General features: G+C 42.6%; 1 protein-coding gene across 9 annotated transcripts in view; it reads left to right on the forward strand.

Annotated features, from left to right (window-relative positions):
* The window catches only part of CDH17 (cadherin 17), a 57,368-nt gene that overhangs the window by 10,835 nt on the left and 31,480 nt on the right, over window positions 1-15,053 (forward strand). For all 9 annotated transcript variants that reach the window (XM_069466214.1, XM_069466217.1, XM_069466220.1 and 6 more), the window contains 3 exons: window positions 4,605-4,703; window positions 12,273-12,407; window positions 13,301-13,439. In XM_069466214.1, coding sequence (XP_069322315.1) covers window positions 4,605-4,703; window positions 12,273-12,407; window positions 13,301-13,439 — 373 coding nt within the window. The remainder of the gene's footprint in view (window positions 1-4,604; window positions 4,704-12,272; window positions 12,408-13,300; window positions 13,440-15,053) is intronic.

The following is a 15,053-nucleotide window of genomic DNA, read 5'->3' on the forward strand; positions in this document are numbered from 1 at the left end:
CAATGCCACTTCATGAACAAGGTTGAAAACAAATCCATCTATTCACATACAGCTCAGGGAGTCTGGAAAGAATTATACTGATACATGTATTGGTCTATGTATCTTAATCTTTTTTTTTTTTTTTTACTTTGGCCATGAAAAATTACCACCAAAATGTCAAGAAAAGCATTTTTGATCATGCTCTGCTCTGTACTTTTCTTCTCATAAAAAGTGTAGAGTTTTCTGGTTACATTTGTCTTTAGCCATTTGTTGAGTGAACCCTATTGACTGACAGGCTTTGGGAGTGTGAGGGTCCCAGACCTTGATCTCTGGTGCACAGTGGGTGCCAGCCTTGTTTTACCCAGGAGGCTACTGAGGTTCATGAAAGTTGCCACAAAATATTGACAATTATAAAGCAAGATTATGGGGAAGCATCTATTTTTTTTTTTTAAGTAAGGAAGATTCTAGATCCTTATAACTAAAATCTTGTTTCCTTTCTTCTGGGACCCAAAAATAATACACCAAATTTCAAGTCCCAGAGAGACCTGAACCCTGGAGCCCACACAGTTCAAAATGCTTATAAAGTGAAATAGAGTCAAACTTGTAAAACTACCAGAACCTTCCTCCTGCAGGGAAAACTGCAGTTCAGACTTTATGAGCAGCATGTATCCTCACAGCCTGGGGGCTCAACCCCACCTGGGTCAAACATCCCCGTATGACCCCTCTCCTCTTCCTCTCAAACGTCCTTTGCTACCGACATTATCACAGCCTGGTGGTGAAGCCAGACCTGGTTTCAAACTTGTCAGTGATAGGAACTCGGGTCAGTTACCTAAGCTTTGAACCTCAGTTTTCTGCCCTGTAAACTGGGCCTAATAATAGCACTTGTCTTACGGGATTTTGTGGCAGTTAAATGAGATAATGCATTTATAGAGTGCTTGGATCAGTGACCAGCACAGTCCAAGCACTCAATAAATATTAGCTATTATTATCACTACAGCATTTTAAATATACAGTGCTTACATCCACATGGAGACTAACCTCCATGAAGAAGGGACTGTATTTTAGTCCTCTTTGCAGATTCAGCACCTAGCACAATGCCGGCAACAGGGTAGAGATTATATATGTGACTATGGACATATTAGGAAACAACAAAAAGGTCTTAGGATTCTATCACAATAATTTGATATTAGTAGGCTCATTTGCTTCTTGTTTGAGAAGGGGACATGCATTTTTCTTCCTGGATGAAAGGTGAAAATACGGTTTCTTTCTCTTTACTCTCACCCCAGTGGGATTTCTCCCTAGAATGAGAAATACTGCCCAACCACCACTGGAAGCAAGTGCTTGCCCAGGAGACAGCCGCGAGCGCAGCTGTCCCTGGGTGAAGCCGGGGGTGGGACTGCAGGGGTGCCGGGATGGAGACACTTCCCTCTCCTGCCCCCACCTACCTCTTACCTCCCAGCTCTCGCCTGTGAAGGCAGGACGTTTACTTGGAGCTTCTCGTCTTCTACACGAAGCTTTAATTTAAAGCAGAGGCAGTAATTTAAAACAATTGCCAGTCATGTATTCCATACTGTGAGTGGCTCTTCCGTTCTTCTCTAAGACATAGTTTCACAAGAGGGTTGGAAATGCAGTGTGGATGTATTTCCAGGGCACTGAAGGGAGTATGAGTCAGCGGTCCAGGGTTTGGGAGAGGGTGCTGCATGGGGCGGTGGAGGAAACCAAGGAGGAGCCACCTATTTTAGAGTTTTTGCCTGGGATTTCCAGAAGGAAGAAGAGTTTGGTACAAATACTACACAATCCCTGCATTGAACTCTTGATGGCGGCTACCAGGCAGGACCTGGCCACTGCACGTGTCATTTGGCCCGGAAAGCAGTGTAGCAACGTGGGTAAGAGTTGGGGCTTGGTGGTCCAACAGAACTGGCTCCAGTCCCAAGGTGGTACTAACTATCTGTGAGCGCTTTGCCTCTGCTGGGGGCCTACTCTGGAGATGCTTTGATAGCATCGATCAGAAGAAATGATATGTATGAAGGGTCTAGTCCAATCACTGCCACATGGGAGATGCTAAAAATGACTAAAAACTGTCAATTCCGTTGTCTTCTCTTCCTTTCACCTCTTTGCGCAAGATGGTGGGTGCTATTCCCTCCAACTCCTGCATAAACCCACTGCCCCTTTGTTCTTTCACAACTTTCCACCACACTATCCATCCCGGTCCCAGGGATGTGGCTCGATGACTCATAGGGTACACATGCACTTGGAAATCTTTATGGCCGCAATAGCCACGTAAGGGGGCAGGGAGAGAGATGTGTTGCCCTGATATGAAGACACAACTTTGAACCCTGGAACTGAGACCTGAGTCTCCTTTCCTGACAGGTGAGCCAGCTTGTCCTCGTGGCCCTGTTTGTGAGATTTGGCTGATGTGGTTTTCTCCGGTGTGACTAACCGAAGGGCCGAGTGCTCACCAGCGTGAGTGCAACGCTGACGAAGGTAGTTCCCCATCAAGCAGTAGCTCCACGGAGAGTGCTGCCCCCATGTCGGACCCACCATGGGGGCGCCTGGACGTCGGTACTGAGTGCTTGCACTCCACCTTCTAGAGGAGTTAATGGAGCTGGAAAAGATGTGGAAAAGGGGTGGAAAGGAAGAAGAGCTCCCAGAGGAAGATACACTTAGAAAGGAAGGGATGGGCCACAAATCTGTAAAATTATTATGAGTTAAGAATGCTTTTCAGCTACAAATAACAGGAAATTTGATGTTAGAGCTAAACAAAAAGGGGTTTATTTTCCTCAAATAAAAAGAAGCCTGAAGTAGGCAATCCAGGGCAGGTTTAGCAGGTCTGTGATGTTATCAGAGACTTGGGCTTCTTTCTCTTTGCTGCCCCATCTTTTGCACTGGTTTGTCCTCTCATGGTTCATGACGGCTGCCCCAGCTGCAGACACGAGGTCCCTTGTCTCAGCAAGAGCCACAGGGAAGGGCAGTGCCAGCCACATCTGTCCTACTTCACCAGGAAAACAAAAGCTTGACCAGAACCCCAGCAGGCTTCCCTTCTTGCTTCACGAGCCAGAACTGGGTCCCTCGGCCACCTTTCTAGCTGTACAGGAGCCTGGGAAAGAGACCACTTGCCTTCCCAGCAGTTTCTACTGCAAGAGTGTGCCTGCTCTTCCTGAAGAGGAAAACAAATTCTTTCCCCTGTCCCCAACTCTTCTTCTTTGGTATTATTTGTGTAGCTCCAAAAACTATTGGCTTGCCATATGCTTCTGATTCTAACCTATTTCACACCTGATTTCTACCACAAATGGGAGACCCAAAGAACCACCCAGGAAGGAGGGAAGACCAGCAGGGGTATGAGGCCCTCAATGCCTTGTCCTATATGGTGCCCTTAGGTGGGTGTATGGCAGCTGTCCCTTCCTGCAGTCACCTGCTCCGCTCTGTCTCACGTCTCCCATCAGAGGGGCCAATGTAGTGAGGACTATGGTGATGCACCCCATTCTTTGGGGGTGGCAATGGGGGGTCACACCCTTGTGCACATCCCTAATGCAGCCGGCTTTCCCTCTAGGTTGTCGGGGCCACTTTTGTGCCCTGTGGTGGGTACTGGCGAGTAGTGGCTGAGAGGACAAGTTCTAGAGTCACAACTTCGAATCCTGCTTTTAGCCCCTACCTGGGCAAACTATAATACTTAACTTCTCTATGTATTAGTCTCATCACCTGTAAAATGGGACTAATGATAGTAATTTACCCTCATAGGGTTGTCATTCAGGAGTAAATGTGTTTAGGACAGAGCGCCACATGTACTAACTTAGCAGGTGTGAGCTATTCTTACTGTTGAAGCCACGCTTAGTACTTAGCAACTGTGAGCCATTCTTACCATCCCAGCTGCACCGACTACTATTCCAGCCTGGATGTGAGTGTCTCCAGAGGCTGCTTGGCTTTCAGGTTAGGGGTTAGACCTGTTGTGGGGCTCCTGCTTGAAGTAAACATTTTGTATTTTTGTCATATTTCTAAATGAATGGAAAGAGCTAATGAAATGTTAAAATAGTAAGCTGTTCTTAAAGTCACAGTTCAAATTCAGATTCAAATTTTCCTAAAATTTGCCGTTTAACTATGTGCCATGCAAGCATTGTACTAAACACAACTATGTGTTCTTTTCCCCCCATATACATGCAATTGTCCTTGAGGTGACTGAACTCCAGAGTGCTGGAAACCTGCCAGGAACGTCCTCATAAAATAATAGGTGTGGAGGGAGGCATTTTATGAAGCTGGTGTAAAACTATGTAGAATTTAGAAGGCAGAATGGCGTTGTGCAAGACCACAAGCTTTCACTCAGCCAGACAGAAGTGTGTGCTGTGTTAACCTAAAGTCCTCATGGGGATGTTAACCTGCTTCTCATAGGGGAATTGCTCCTATGGCTAAGTAGGAAAAACGATGCAAAGCTCACACAAGCTACCTTGACATGGTTGAACTTTAACAAACATTGGACCCCTTTCTGTTTGTGTTGACCGGAGTTCACATTGTTTTCAGGTGTGATAGAATCCTATGTTTCATATGTTGGTTCTCGAATCCCCAATCAAATCAGCAAGTGACACACATTCATAATATTAGTAGATACTAACTTTATCTTTCTTTGTGAACAGACAACTGGATATGGACAAGAGGGGAAGTTTAGCGGACCCCTGAAGCCCATGAAGCTTTCTATTTTTGAAGGCCAGGAACCGAGTCAAATCATATTCCAGGTAAAGGTTGCCCTTGCCCACTGTTACCTTGATTTCATATGCTCTCTTGGTGGACTCTTACTTGTTTATCTACTGTACAGCTGGAAATAAAATAGGGGCATGGCCATCTCATTATCAAAAATGATTGCAGAAGCGAAGGTAAACAGAGACATGGTGGCCCCAGTATTGTAATAGTTACACTTGACGTTCTCATTGCACTTCCTCAATTGTCTCTGGGGCGAGTGTTACCGTTCCTCCTGCAGGGAGCTTGGTGCCTGCAGGCTCCAATTCTTGTCTAGGGTGGAAAGGGAGCCAGTCCCTGGAGAGGGGAGTGGCCATCTGACCAAGGGAACTGTCTGTTCCATGCACTTTCCGCTTAAAGCATTTGAAGATGTGGCTTCTCTGGAGTCAGTGCTGGGACGGCCTGTGTCTGGCCAGAGGCCTGCCTTTTCCTCACTGCCGCCTCTGAGCCCAGGCCTGGCCGCCACCAGGGTGTGCTGGCAAGTGGTTGTCTTGTTTAGTTAGGTGACTGTGAAGGGTATCAAATTGGGGTACAGGGGTTGGGGGTGGCCTGCAGGTGGGAGTGAGGGAAGAGACTTCAGCTATTAAGAGCACAGAGATAATCCTGGAAACGTAACAGAGAAAGGGAGAGATGTACTACTGCATTTACCAGACATCTGCCCAGGAAGCTGTGCGGCCCTGCAATGGGTGGAGGATGCTTTGGTGAGCCTCTGCGGGTCTCGGGACTCCTCCCCGCCCATGTCACGGGGAAGTAGCGGAGGGTCGCTAAACTGCCTTCGAAGGCAGGTGTCTTCCGTTAACCACAGCTCATTTACAGTTGGCTCTCTGTATCCGCAGGTGCCACATCCATGAGTTAACCAACTAAGGATTGACAATATTCAGACAAAAATAAAAAATAATGATACCACAAAAATAACACAAATAAAAAATACAGTATAACAGCTACTTCCATAGCATTTACATTGTATTAGGTATTATAAGTAGTCTAGAGACGATTCACAGCACACAGGGGGATGTGTGTAGGTTACGTGACGATAGTACACCATTTTATACAAGGGCCTTCAGCGTCTGTGGATTTTGGTATCTGCAGGGATCTTGGAATGATTCCTCACAGATGCCCAGGGATGACTGTATCATGATGGACAGTTCCCTTCAACAGAAGAGAGGCTGAAAGTTGTCTGTTCCTTCATTTGGTACCAGCTTGGTGCAAAGGGCCCCAGCGTAGGAGCCAGCCAGGGTGTGCGTGCAGCTCCATGCAGCCCTACTGTGTCAGGTGTCACGAGGGGCCTTGGCCTCTCCCGTCAGGGAAGTCAGGCACTGAGGAAGTGGCAAACGTGTTGAGAGATGGAGGCTGGCCGGACTTCACTTGGCGAGGAAGGGAGGGAAGAGAGCACAGCAGGGACAGCCTCTCTGTGAGGGGAGAGGACAGGACATGTTCCTAGGACTGGCAGAAGGCCACATGGCTGGGAGGACAGAGCCAGGAGAAGAAGGGGGAGAGGAGGCTGCAGAGACAGGGAAGGTCCTGACTCCTGAGGCTCTAAGGTTCTCTCCCAGAAGCAAGGGGTCTGAGTCAATTTCCATTCAGAAAAGACCACTCTGCCTGCAAACTCCAGGAGGACGGGAGGACGCAGGGAATTGGTCAGGAGTCTACAGCAAGGGCTCGCACGGGATGAATTCATTCCTCCTTACTTTCTCTGCTCTGCCAGGGAGCACTTGGTTGTAGATTCTCTGGCATTTTAAATTTTTTTTATTTGTGTATTATGCTTCTTAAACTGGTAAGAACTTCGTGTGCTAGGCACACATTCATTTTCTTTTATTTACCACATATATGGAGTGACTATACAGGTGCTCTGCCGAGTACTGGGGCTCTGAGATGACCTGGACACTGTCCCTGCCCCCGTGAGCTCCCAATTCGTAGGAGAAAACTAACAAGCAGACAACCACATGTGCTGAAGGTTCTGCTGGGAGTCTGGTGGGATGTGGAAGGGGCAAAGGGCATGTGAAGACAGAGACCAATTTTATTTATTTGTGTTGATTTTTTAATGGAATAAAATTGTATATATTTATCATGTACAACATGTTGTTTTGAAATATATACACATTGTGGGAAGGCTAAATCGAGCTAATTGCATAGGCATTACCTCACGCACATGGTTTTTTTGTGGTGAGAACACTTAAAATTTAAGGGTGATCAGTTTTAAATGGGGATGGTAGTGGGTGAACAGAAGAGGTTTTATTAACCCCTAAGCTGAGTCTTCAAGGATAAGCAGATGCTCACAGGCAGGAAGCAGGCACTGAGTACAGGATGGGAAAAAGCGTGGAGATGTGCACGTAGAAAGAAAATGACAGGTGACCGGTGGTCAGAGTGCAGGGTGGGAGATAGTGCGCAGTCAAAGGTATGCACGCCTGCCGAGGTCAGCACAGGCTGGACTGGCCCTTCATCCTGTAGAGGGAGGAAGGGCACCACTGGAGGGTTTCTGCAAGGAACACCATGGCTGGACTTGTGCAAATCCAAGCTGACTAATCACTGTGAGGTGAGTTGAAGGGGGTGGGCCTAGAGGTGGGAAGGATCTCGGGGCTATTTGCAATAGTCCAGTGGGAAGTGGCTGAGGCCTGGTTTAAGTAAGTACAGAGAGGGTGCTGTGGTCTGAATGTTGGTGTCCCCCTGTAGTTCATATAGTGAAGCCTAATCTCCAACATAATAGCATTAAGAGGTAGGCCTTTGGGAGGTGATTAGGTCATGAGGGCTCTGCCCTTATGAATGGGATTAGTGCCCTTCTAAAAGAGGCTTGGTGGAGCCTGTTTGCCCCTTCTGCCACGTGAGAACCCATAGAAAGTGCCATCTGTGGGGAACAGGCCCTCACCAGGCGCTCAGCCTGCTGGTGCTTTGATCTTAGACTTCCCAGCCTCCAGAGCTGTGAGCAATAAATCTCTGTTGTTCATAATTTCCCAGTCCAAGGTACTTTGTTATAGCTGCCGAAATGACTAAGGTAGGGCGAATGGAAGGAAGATGACAGGTAGGAGCAATGTGAAGGAAGTCGCACCTACTGGAATTGGTTACTGAATGAGTGCAGGGGCTGAGGGGACAGAGGTGTTTAGTATAACTCTTAGGTCTCTGGCTTGCTTGACTGGGTAGTTAGTGGTGTCACTGAGAGAGAGAAAGATTGTAGCAAAAGGTGGAGATGTCTAGGAGCCAGTGATCATATGGGTCTGGAGATAAAGACTGGGGAGACTTCCTCATACAGGTGTTAATGGAGTGCTTGGGTGCACCATGAAAGCCTGTCTATAGCGAATTATCTCAACTGTCCATAGAGGCCAGCCATGTGATGAATGAAGCTATCTGGAGATAAGAAAAGCAATAGAAAAAAACAGATGTGAGGAAAACCCCAAGTGCACAAATGTGAAATTAAAAGGCTTCTGATCCTTGTCTTAAGCATGTGGGACAATAGGGAGTAGTGAGGACTGTGGCAAACTGAGAATACATCAAAAGGGGATAAGCTCAATTCAGCTCCAGACAAATTTCACAAGTTGGAATTTCACAGTAAAATCTACTAGATTTTGTAATTTTTCTAGAAAAGTTATACAGTTTTATATTTACATAAAATTCCCTGATTTAAAAATATTGGCACAGTTTTTTAAAAATTATCCTATAAGCTAAACAAAACATATTTGTGGGCCAGAGAGTCTGTGGCTACTTCTGTGACCTCTGTAAGAAATTGATGAGGTCATTCCAGAGTCTCTGAGGATACCAGCCAGTAATCATTCCTTGGGCTGCTCCACTGCTGCTTCCATTAGCCTTGCTAAAAAGCTTAGTCCTTCTTGGCAGGAAATGATATTTTAGTTATCATGGCTGGGTGTTTCTTGTTTATGGGTGTGGGTGTGTGTTGGGGCAGGGTGAGATGTTGGGGTGGGAGGGTAGTGAGTAGAAGGTGAGGGGGATTCCCTTCCTAGAATCACAGAATCTTAGTGTTAGACAGGATATTAGAGACTTCTGGTACCAACAGCTTGTTTTGCAGGTGGGGAAACTGAGGCTTAAATTAGTTAATGGCAGAACCAAGACTAGAACACAGGTCCCCCAACTTCTGGTCAAGCACACTATGCTCTCTCTGTCTTTGTGTGTGGAAATGATTCAGAAAACCCATTCTTGGTAAGATGTGTTTTGAGCTCTTTCTTATAGCCATGGGGAGTAATTGTATGGGTCCTTCATCTAGAACCTGGAGCTAGGGAAGCACAAAGGATGCTCATTTCTCCATGAGGTTGGTCCTTGTGTTGTCAATATACCCTTCAAAATAAAATGAACTAAACAACCATAGACTTCTTTCATTGAGGATTTTCAACTAGCCAACTCAGTGTACTGTAGGGGCTTCTAGATCACGAGACAGTATGATACAAATCTGAGACAGGTCTTTTGTCCTTTTTATTTATAATGGGATATAGCTCACATACCTCATTCATGCTTTTAAAATGTACAATTCAGTAGTTTTTAGTATATCACAAAGATGTGCAATTATCACCACTATCTAATTCCTACAACACTTTTATCAAACCCAAAAGAAATCCTGTGCTCATTAGTAGTCATTCCCCACACCCCCTCCCTTCAGCCCCTGGCAACCACTAATCTACTTTTGGTCTCTATAGATGTGCCATTTCTAGACATTTCATATAAATGGATTCACACAACATGTGGCCTCTTGTCTATGGCTTCTTAGATATACCATAATGTTTTCAGTGTTTATCCATATTGTAACATGCATCAGAACTTCATTCTTTTTTATGGCTGAATAATATTCCATTGTATAAATATACCACATTTTGAATATCCATGTATCAATCGATGGACATTGGTTTTTCCCACTTATGGGTATAATGAATAATGCTGCTATGGACATTCATTCATGTACAGCTTTTATGAGGACATGTTTTTGATTCTCTTGGGTGTGTGTGTACGTACGCACACACTTAGTAGTGGAGTTGCTGGGTCAAAGTTAATTTTACATTTAACTTTTTGAGGAACTGAAAAACTGTTCTACAAAACAATTGAACCATTTTACATTTCCATCAGCATTGTATAAGAGTTCCAATTTCTCCATATCCTTAAGACTTGTTATCTGTCTTTTTCATTATAGCTATCGTAATGGTCGTTAAGTGGTATTTTTTTGTGGTTTTGGTTTGCATTTCCCTAATGACAAATTATGTTGAGTATCTTTGCACATACAGATTGGCTATCTATATGTCTTCTTTAAAGAAATGTCTGTTGAAATCGTTTGCCTATTTTTAATTGGGTTGTCTTTTTATTGTTGTAAGTGTTCTTTGTATATTCTGCATACAAGTTCTCCCTTATCGGTTCGTATGACTTACAAATATTTTCTCACATTCTATAGGCTTTCCTGATAGTGTCCTTTGAAGCACAAATGCTTTTGATTTTGATGAAATCCAATTTATTTTGTTGTTTGTGCTTTTGATGTCATATCTAAGAAACCATTACTTCATGTAGGGTCACAAAGATTTATGTGTATGCTTTCCTCTCAGTTTTATAGTTTTAGCTGTTACATTTAGGTCTTTGATCCATTTTGAGTTAGTTTTTGTGTATGGTGTGAGGTAGGGGTCCCACTTCATTCTTCTGCATGTAGATATCCAGTTGATCGTGCACCATTTGTTGAAAACATTATTCTTTCCCCATTGAATTAGCACCTTCACTGGACATCAATTGACGGTAAATGTAAGTTTGTTTCTGTACTCCCAATTGGATTCCATTGAACTATATGTCTATCCTTATGCCAGTACCACAATATCTTGAACCGTAGTTTTGTAGTAAATTCTGAAATCAGACAGTGTTAAGTCTTCCATTTTTTTTTTTTTTTGAGACAGAGTCTCACTCTGTTGCCCAGACTAGAGTGCCATGGCATCAGCCTAGCTCACAGCAACTTCAAACTCCTAGGCGCAAGCAATCCTCCTGCCTCAGCCTCCGGAGTAACTGGGACTACAGGTGTGCACCACCATGCCCAGCTAACTTTTTCTATATATTTTTAGTTGTCAAGCTAATTTCTTTCTAATTTTTTTTTAGTAGAGATGAGGTCTTGCTCTTGCTCCGGCTGGTCTCGAACTCCTGAACTCAAACGATCGGCCCACCTCGGCCTCCCAGAGTGCTAGGATTACAGGCGTGAGCCACCACACCCAGCCCAATTTTGTTGTTCTTTTTCAAGATTGCTTTGGCTCTTCTGGGTCTCTTACATTTCCATATGCATTTTAGGATCAGCTTATCAGTTCTACAAATAAGGCAGCTGTAATTTTGATAGGGATTGTATTGAATCAGATTGACTTGGGAAGCATTGCCACCTTAACAATATTAAGTTTTTCAATCCATAAATATGGGATGTCTTTCTATGTATTTAGATCTTTTTAAATTTTATTCAATAATGCTTTGTAGTTTTCTTTTTGCAAGCCTTTATATTTCTTTGGTTAAATTTATTCTGAAGTATCTTATTCTTTTTGATCCTATTGTAAATGAAATTATTTTCACTTTTGGTACCATTACAATCATAGTCTAGATTTACTCTTAAATTTGCTTTTGTTATTTCACATCATATCATTGTTTCTTATGTTTCTTCATAATTTGTAGAATGAACATTTTAACAATTAATATTCTACGAAGCTTATGTACTATAATAATTTCACTGTCCTTTTATTCTGACCATTTAGGAATTTTCAACTTTACTAGTATTATAAATAAAGCTACTTATACTATAAGCATGTAGTTTATTGTTTAAAAAAATATTTTTTAGGATAAATTCTGTATAGTAATGTTTGTTATCAAAGGCTACAAACATTTTATGCTTCAATTTATTTCCAAAAGGATTATATGAATTTATATTTCCATCAACAATGTTTATGTCCTTAATAACATTGGCATTATTGTTTTTTAATTTGTAATAAAATATGTTAACATATTAAAACTTAATGAAGTTAAACAACTTTTATGTCTTCTTAGATTTACATGAATTGTCTATTCTTGTGATCTTAAAAAGTCCTCTATATATAAAGTGACATTTTTTCACTTCTAAAAAGGTATTAATAATTAAGAGATTATCATATAGCATTTTATCAAGTTGAAGTCACTTATAAATTGTTTTTCTTAATATTAACATGTCTATTAATCTTTGTCACAATTTTTAGAAGTACTGTCATCTTTTTATGCTAGCAATAAAGCATCCCTTTTCAATGTTTCTCAGAAGCTAGTAATACCATAGCTTTCAGGTATTCCCAGAAAAATCTCCTGTAACCCCAGCTATAATTTAAAGCATCAATGGCTTTTGTCAGTGTATTGAATTATATTATACATTGTTTCTTGAGGAAAATATATTTTGCACATTACATAGTTAATAGTTAATGTGTTAGTTAATGTGAAAGCAAACTTTCAGAAAGTACCACTTTAAAAGCTGAGGATTTCTTATTTAGTGATTGTACAAATGAAAACTTTACCTGAAATTGGTGACTTTCTACAAATGCCACAACATAGTTTTTCCTTCCAACCTAATCTATTTTTTTTTTTTTTTTTTTGCTTTTTCCCAGTTTAAGGTCAATTCTCCTGCTGTGTCTTTTGAACTAACTGGGGAGACAGACAACACGTTTAAGATAGAACCAGATGGACTTCTGTATCTCATCAAACCACTGGACAGGGAAACAAGATCTATTTACAATCTCCAGGTGAACTGAGACCAGACAAAGTGACCTAACTCCAACCTCTCTGAGCACCCTTTGTTCTAGAAGTATCATTGGAACCTCATCCCTTGCCTAGAATCCTGCTATAGCTCTCCTAACATTAGTGGCTTACTTTGTGAACCTCGTATGTCCTTTTTTAACCAGCTACAGAGAAGCGTGGCAAAGGGACCCTTTTCCTCAGGCTTTTTAACCAGAGCAACCCAATTTACATAGCCAGGACTCTCGGATGTTACTACTCATCCAAGTAAGGCCATGCTTAGGCACCTGAATCAAAACCAAGTCAGCAGTTCCTAATGCTTCACTGGTATCTGCCTGTGGCTAATGCGTGGGATCTGGACCCACAATGAAGGCAGCATCAATGCTGGGGTGGAGCCCCTTTGGTCCTGGCAAGAGGCAGAAGGAACCAATGGACAAGGGCTGACTAAATAGGCCCTTCTTCCTCTTTTTCCCCCTTAGTTTTCATGATTGGTGTCTGAATACCTAGGAATAGCAGAGAGCAAGCCCTAAAGCTTTCTGTCTGGTGCCTTCTGCTGCGGGCTCTGCAGGCTGACTATCATAATAGCTCTGTAAGATGACATTGCAATTCCATAGCCTCGAGGGTGAAAGTGGTCTCATTTCACCAACTCCAGCCATTTAGGAGCAGAAGCATGTCCAGTGTCCAGCATACCCCACTGCTGGAAAGTCACTGTCATGCCTAGCCAGGCTGAACTGATAGTGCCCCTGTTTTAGCAGCTCCCACTTTGGGCTTTTGTGGGTTCCTTCTTCCTTACAGTCACCAGGCCATTGGTTCTTTGAGCTCTAATTTCCTTCGAGTGACTTTTGGGCATGTAATATGAAGTCCAGTTTCACCAAGGTCATTTCCTTTTCCTCAACATCAGGTTGCGGCCCTGGATGCTCACGGAGCTATAGTTGAGGGCCCCGTCCCGGTCACCATAGAAGTGAAGGACATCAACGACAATCGGCCCACGTTTCTCCAGCCAAAGTACGAAGGCTCAGTAAGGCAGAACTCTCGTCCAGGTAACAGGCTGGAGCAAGGAGATGTTTATGGAAAGATGGAAGGGACGGATTTGTGTGGCTAACAGCTGCAGCAATCACTCATTACACACTTACCGTCTTATTTAAACTTCACACTGATCTTCTGGGAGTTGTTTTCTTATCCCTGTTGTTCTAGAACATGGTTTCTCAACCTTGGCACTTGGTATTGACATCTTGGGCCTGATAGTTGTTTTTATGTTAGGGGCTGTTCCGTCCACTGCAGAATGATTAACAGCATCTCAGACCTCTATCCACTAGATGCCAGGAACAGCCCTCCCCCAAGTTGTGACAATAAAAATGTCCCCAGACATCACCAAATGTCCAACTGGGCAAAATCACCCTCAGTTGAGAAACAGTTTTCTAGGGTGAGCTTTAAAAATACCTTAAAGCTCTAGGACATTCTGGAAAGGTGAGCTCACTCTCCCATATCCTCTGAGGAACTTACATTATCATAGTCATTGCTTTTTCCCAGTTTTTTCTTCTGTTACATCTACCTCCCAGCTTGTCCCTTCTCTCTGCTGCATTGACCACTTACTCTCCATTTGTACAGAAACCCTTCATCAAGGCCTAAGTGTATGCAGCAGGCACCTAGAAGGAGCATCACATCATAACTGTGCACAAAACAAAAATGAATATTAGACTTCTGGGTGCTCAGAAAGACTCCTGGCCATTTCCATCAACTCATCATCAAGCTTCCCTTTATGTTACTTAATCTTCTCTTAGTCTTCGATGTCCACTTCCAATACTTTAGGGGAAAATTTCCTTCCATCTTATTATATGGAGCAATTTCACTGTCCCTGTCCCTTAGATTGTATACCGAAGACTGATTAACAGACTCTGATACCAAGGTCCCCAAAGAACGTTTAGACAGGTGGGTTCTGTCCAGTGATGTCCTGGTAAATGTTTAACAGCTGTTTCTTGGGAGGATGGAGGAAGCAAATCCCTGATTTTTGTAGCATTTGCTGATTTCCCTGGCATAAATAACTCCCACGATGGCCTTTGTCAAACTGCCAATGTTAAAAATTGACTCACAAAATTTCTTTTCTTTTAATAACGTTTTTTATTGAGGTAAAACGTACATATATAATTTACCATCTTTATCATTTTTAAGGACTCAGAATTTCTGAAAATTCAACAATTGGCTCCCATGAGCTGGCTCCAATATAACACTGGTTGTATCTATCAATATTTATTGTATTAAAAATTAAAACTGAAAAATTAAAAAATATTTATTAACTCACCATAACACTGAAACATATTTTAGTGAAAAATAACTGTACTTTTGAGGCAAAAATAATGGGAAAAATGGCATTGTTTTAATTTTTGCAAATCTGTTAATATCTGAATTAATAGAAAACAACTGGATTCTCATGTCTATTTCTACATTCATTCCATTGCCATATGATGTTTTAGTTGTAGTATATGAAGAAAAATTAGCCTCATACAGATATGTAGTTAAAAAAGAGATGAATATTTTAATAACATTTTAAGATAACTGTGGACATTCTGTGATACTGGTTTCTTAAAGATTAGTTGCAGCGTGGAATCTGAAACCATATCAACGATATATTTTATATCCTTTACACCAAAACCCAT

The sequence above is a fragment of the Eulemur rufifrons genome, chromosome 3 (assembly GCF_041146395.1).
Source record: "Eulemur rufifrons isolate Redbay chromosome 3, OSU_ERuf_1, whole genome shotgun sequence".
In the NCBI taxonomy this organism is placed as follows: domain Eukaryota; kingdom Metazoa; phylum Chordata; class Mammalia; order Primates; family Lemuridae; genus Eulemur; species Eulemur rufifrons.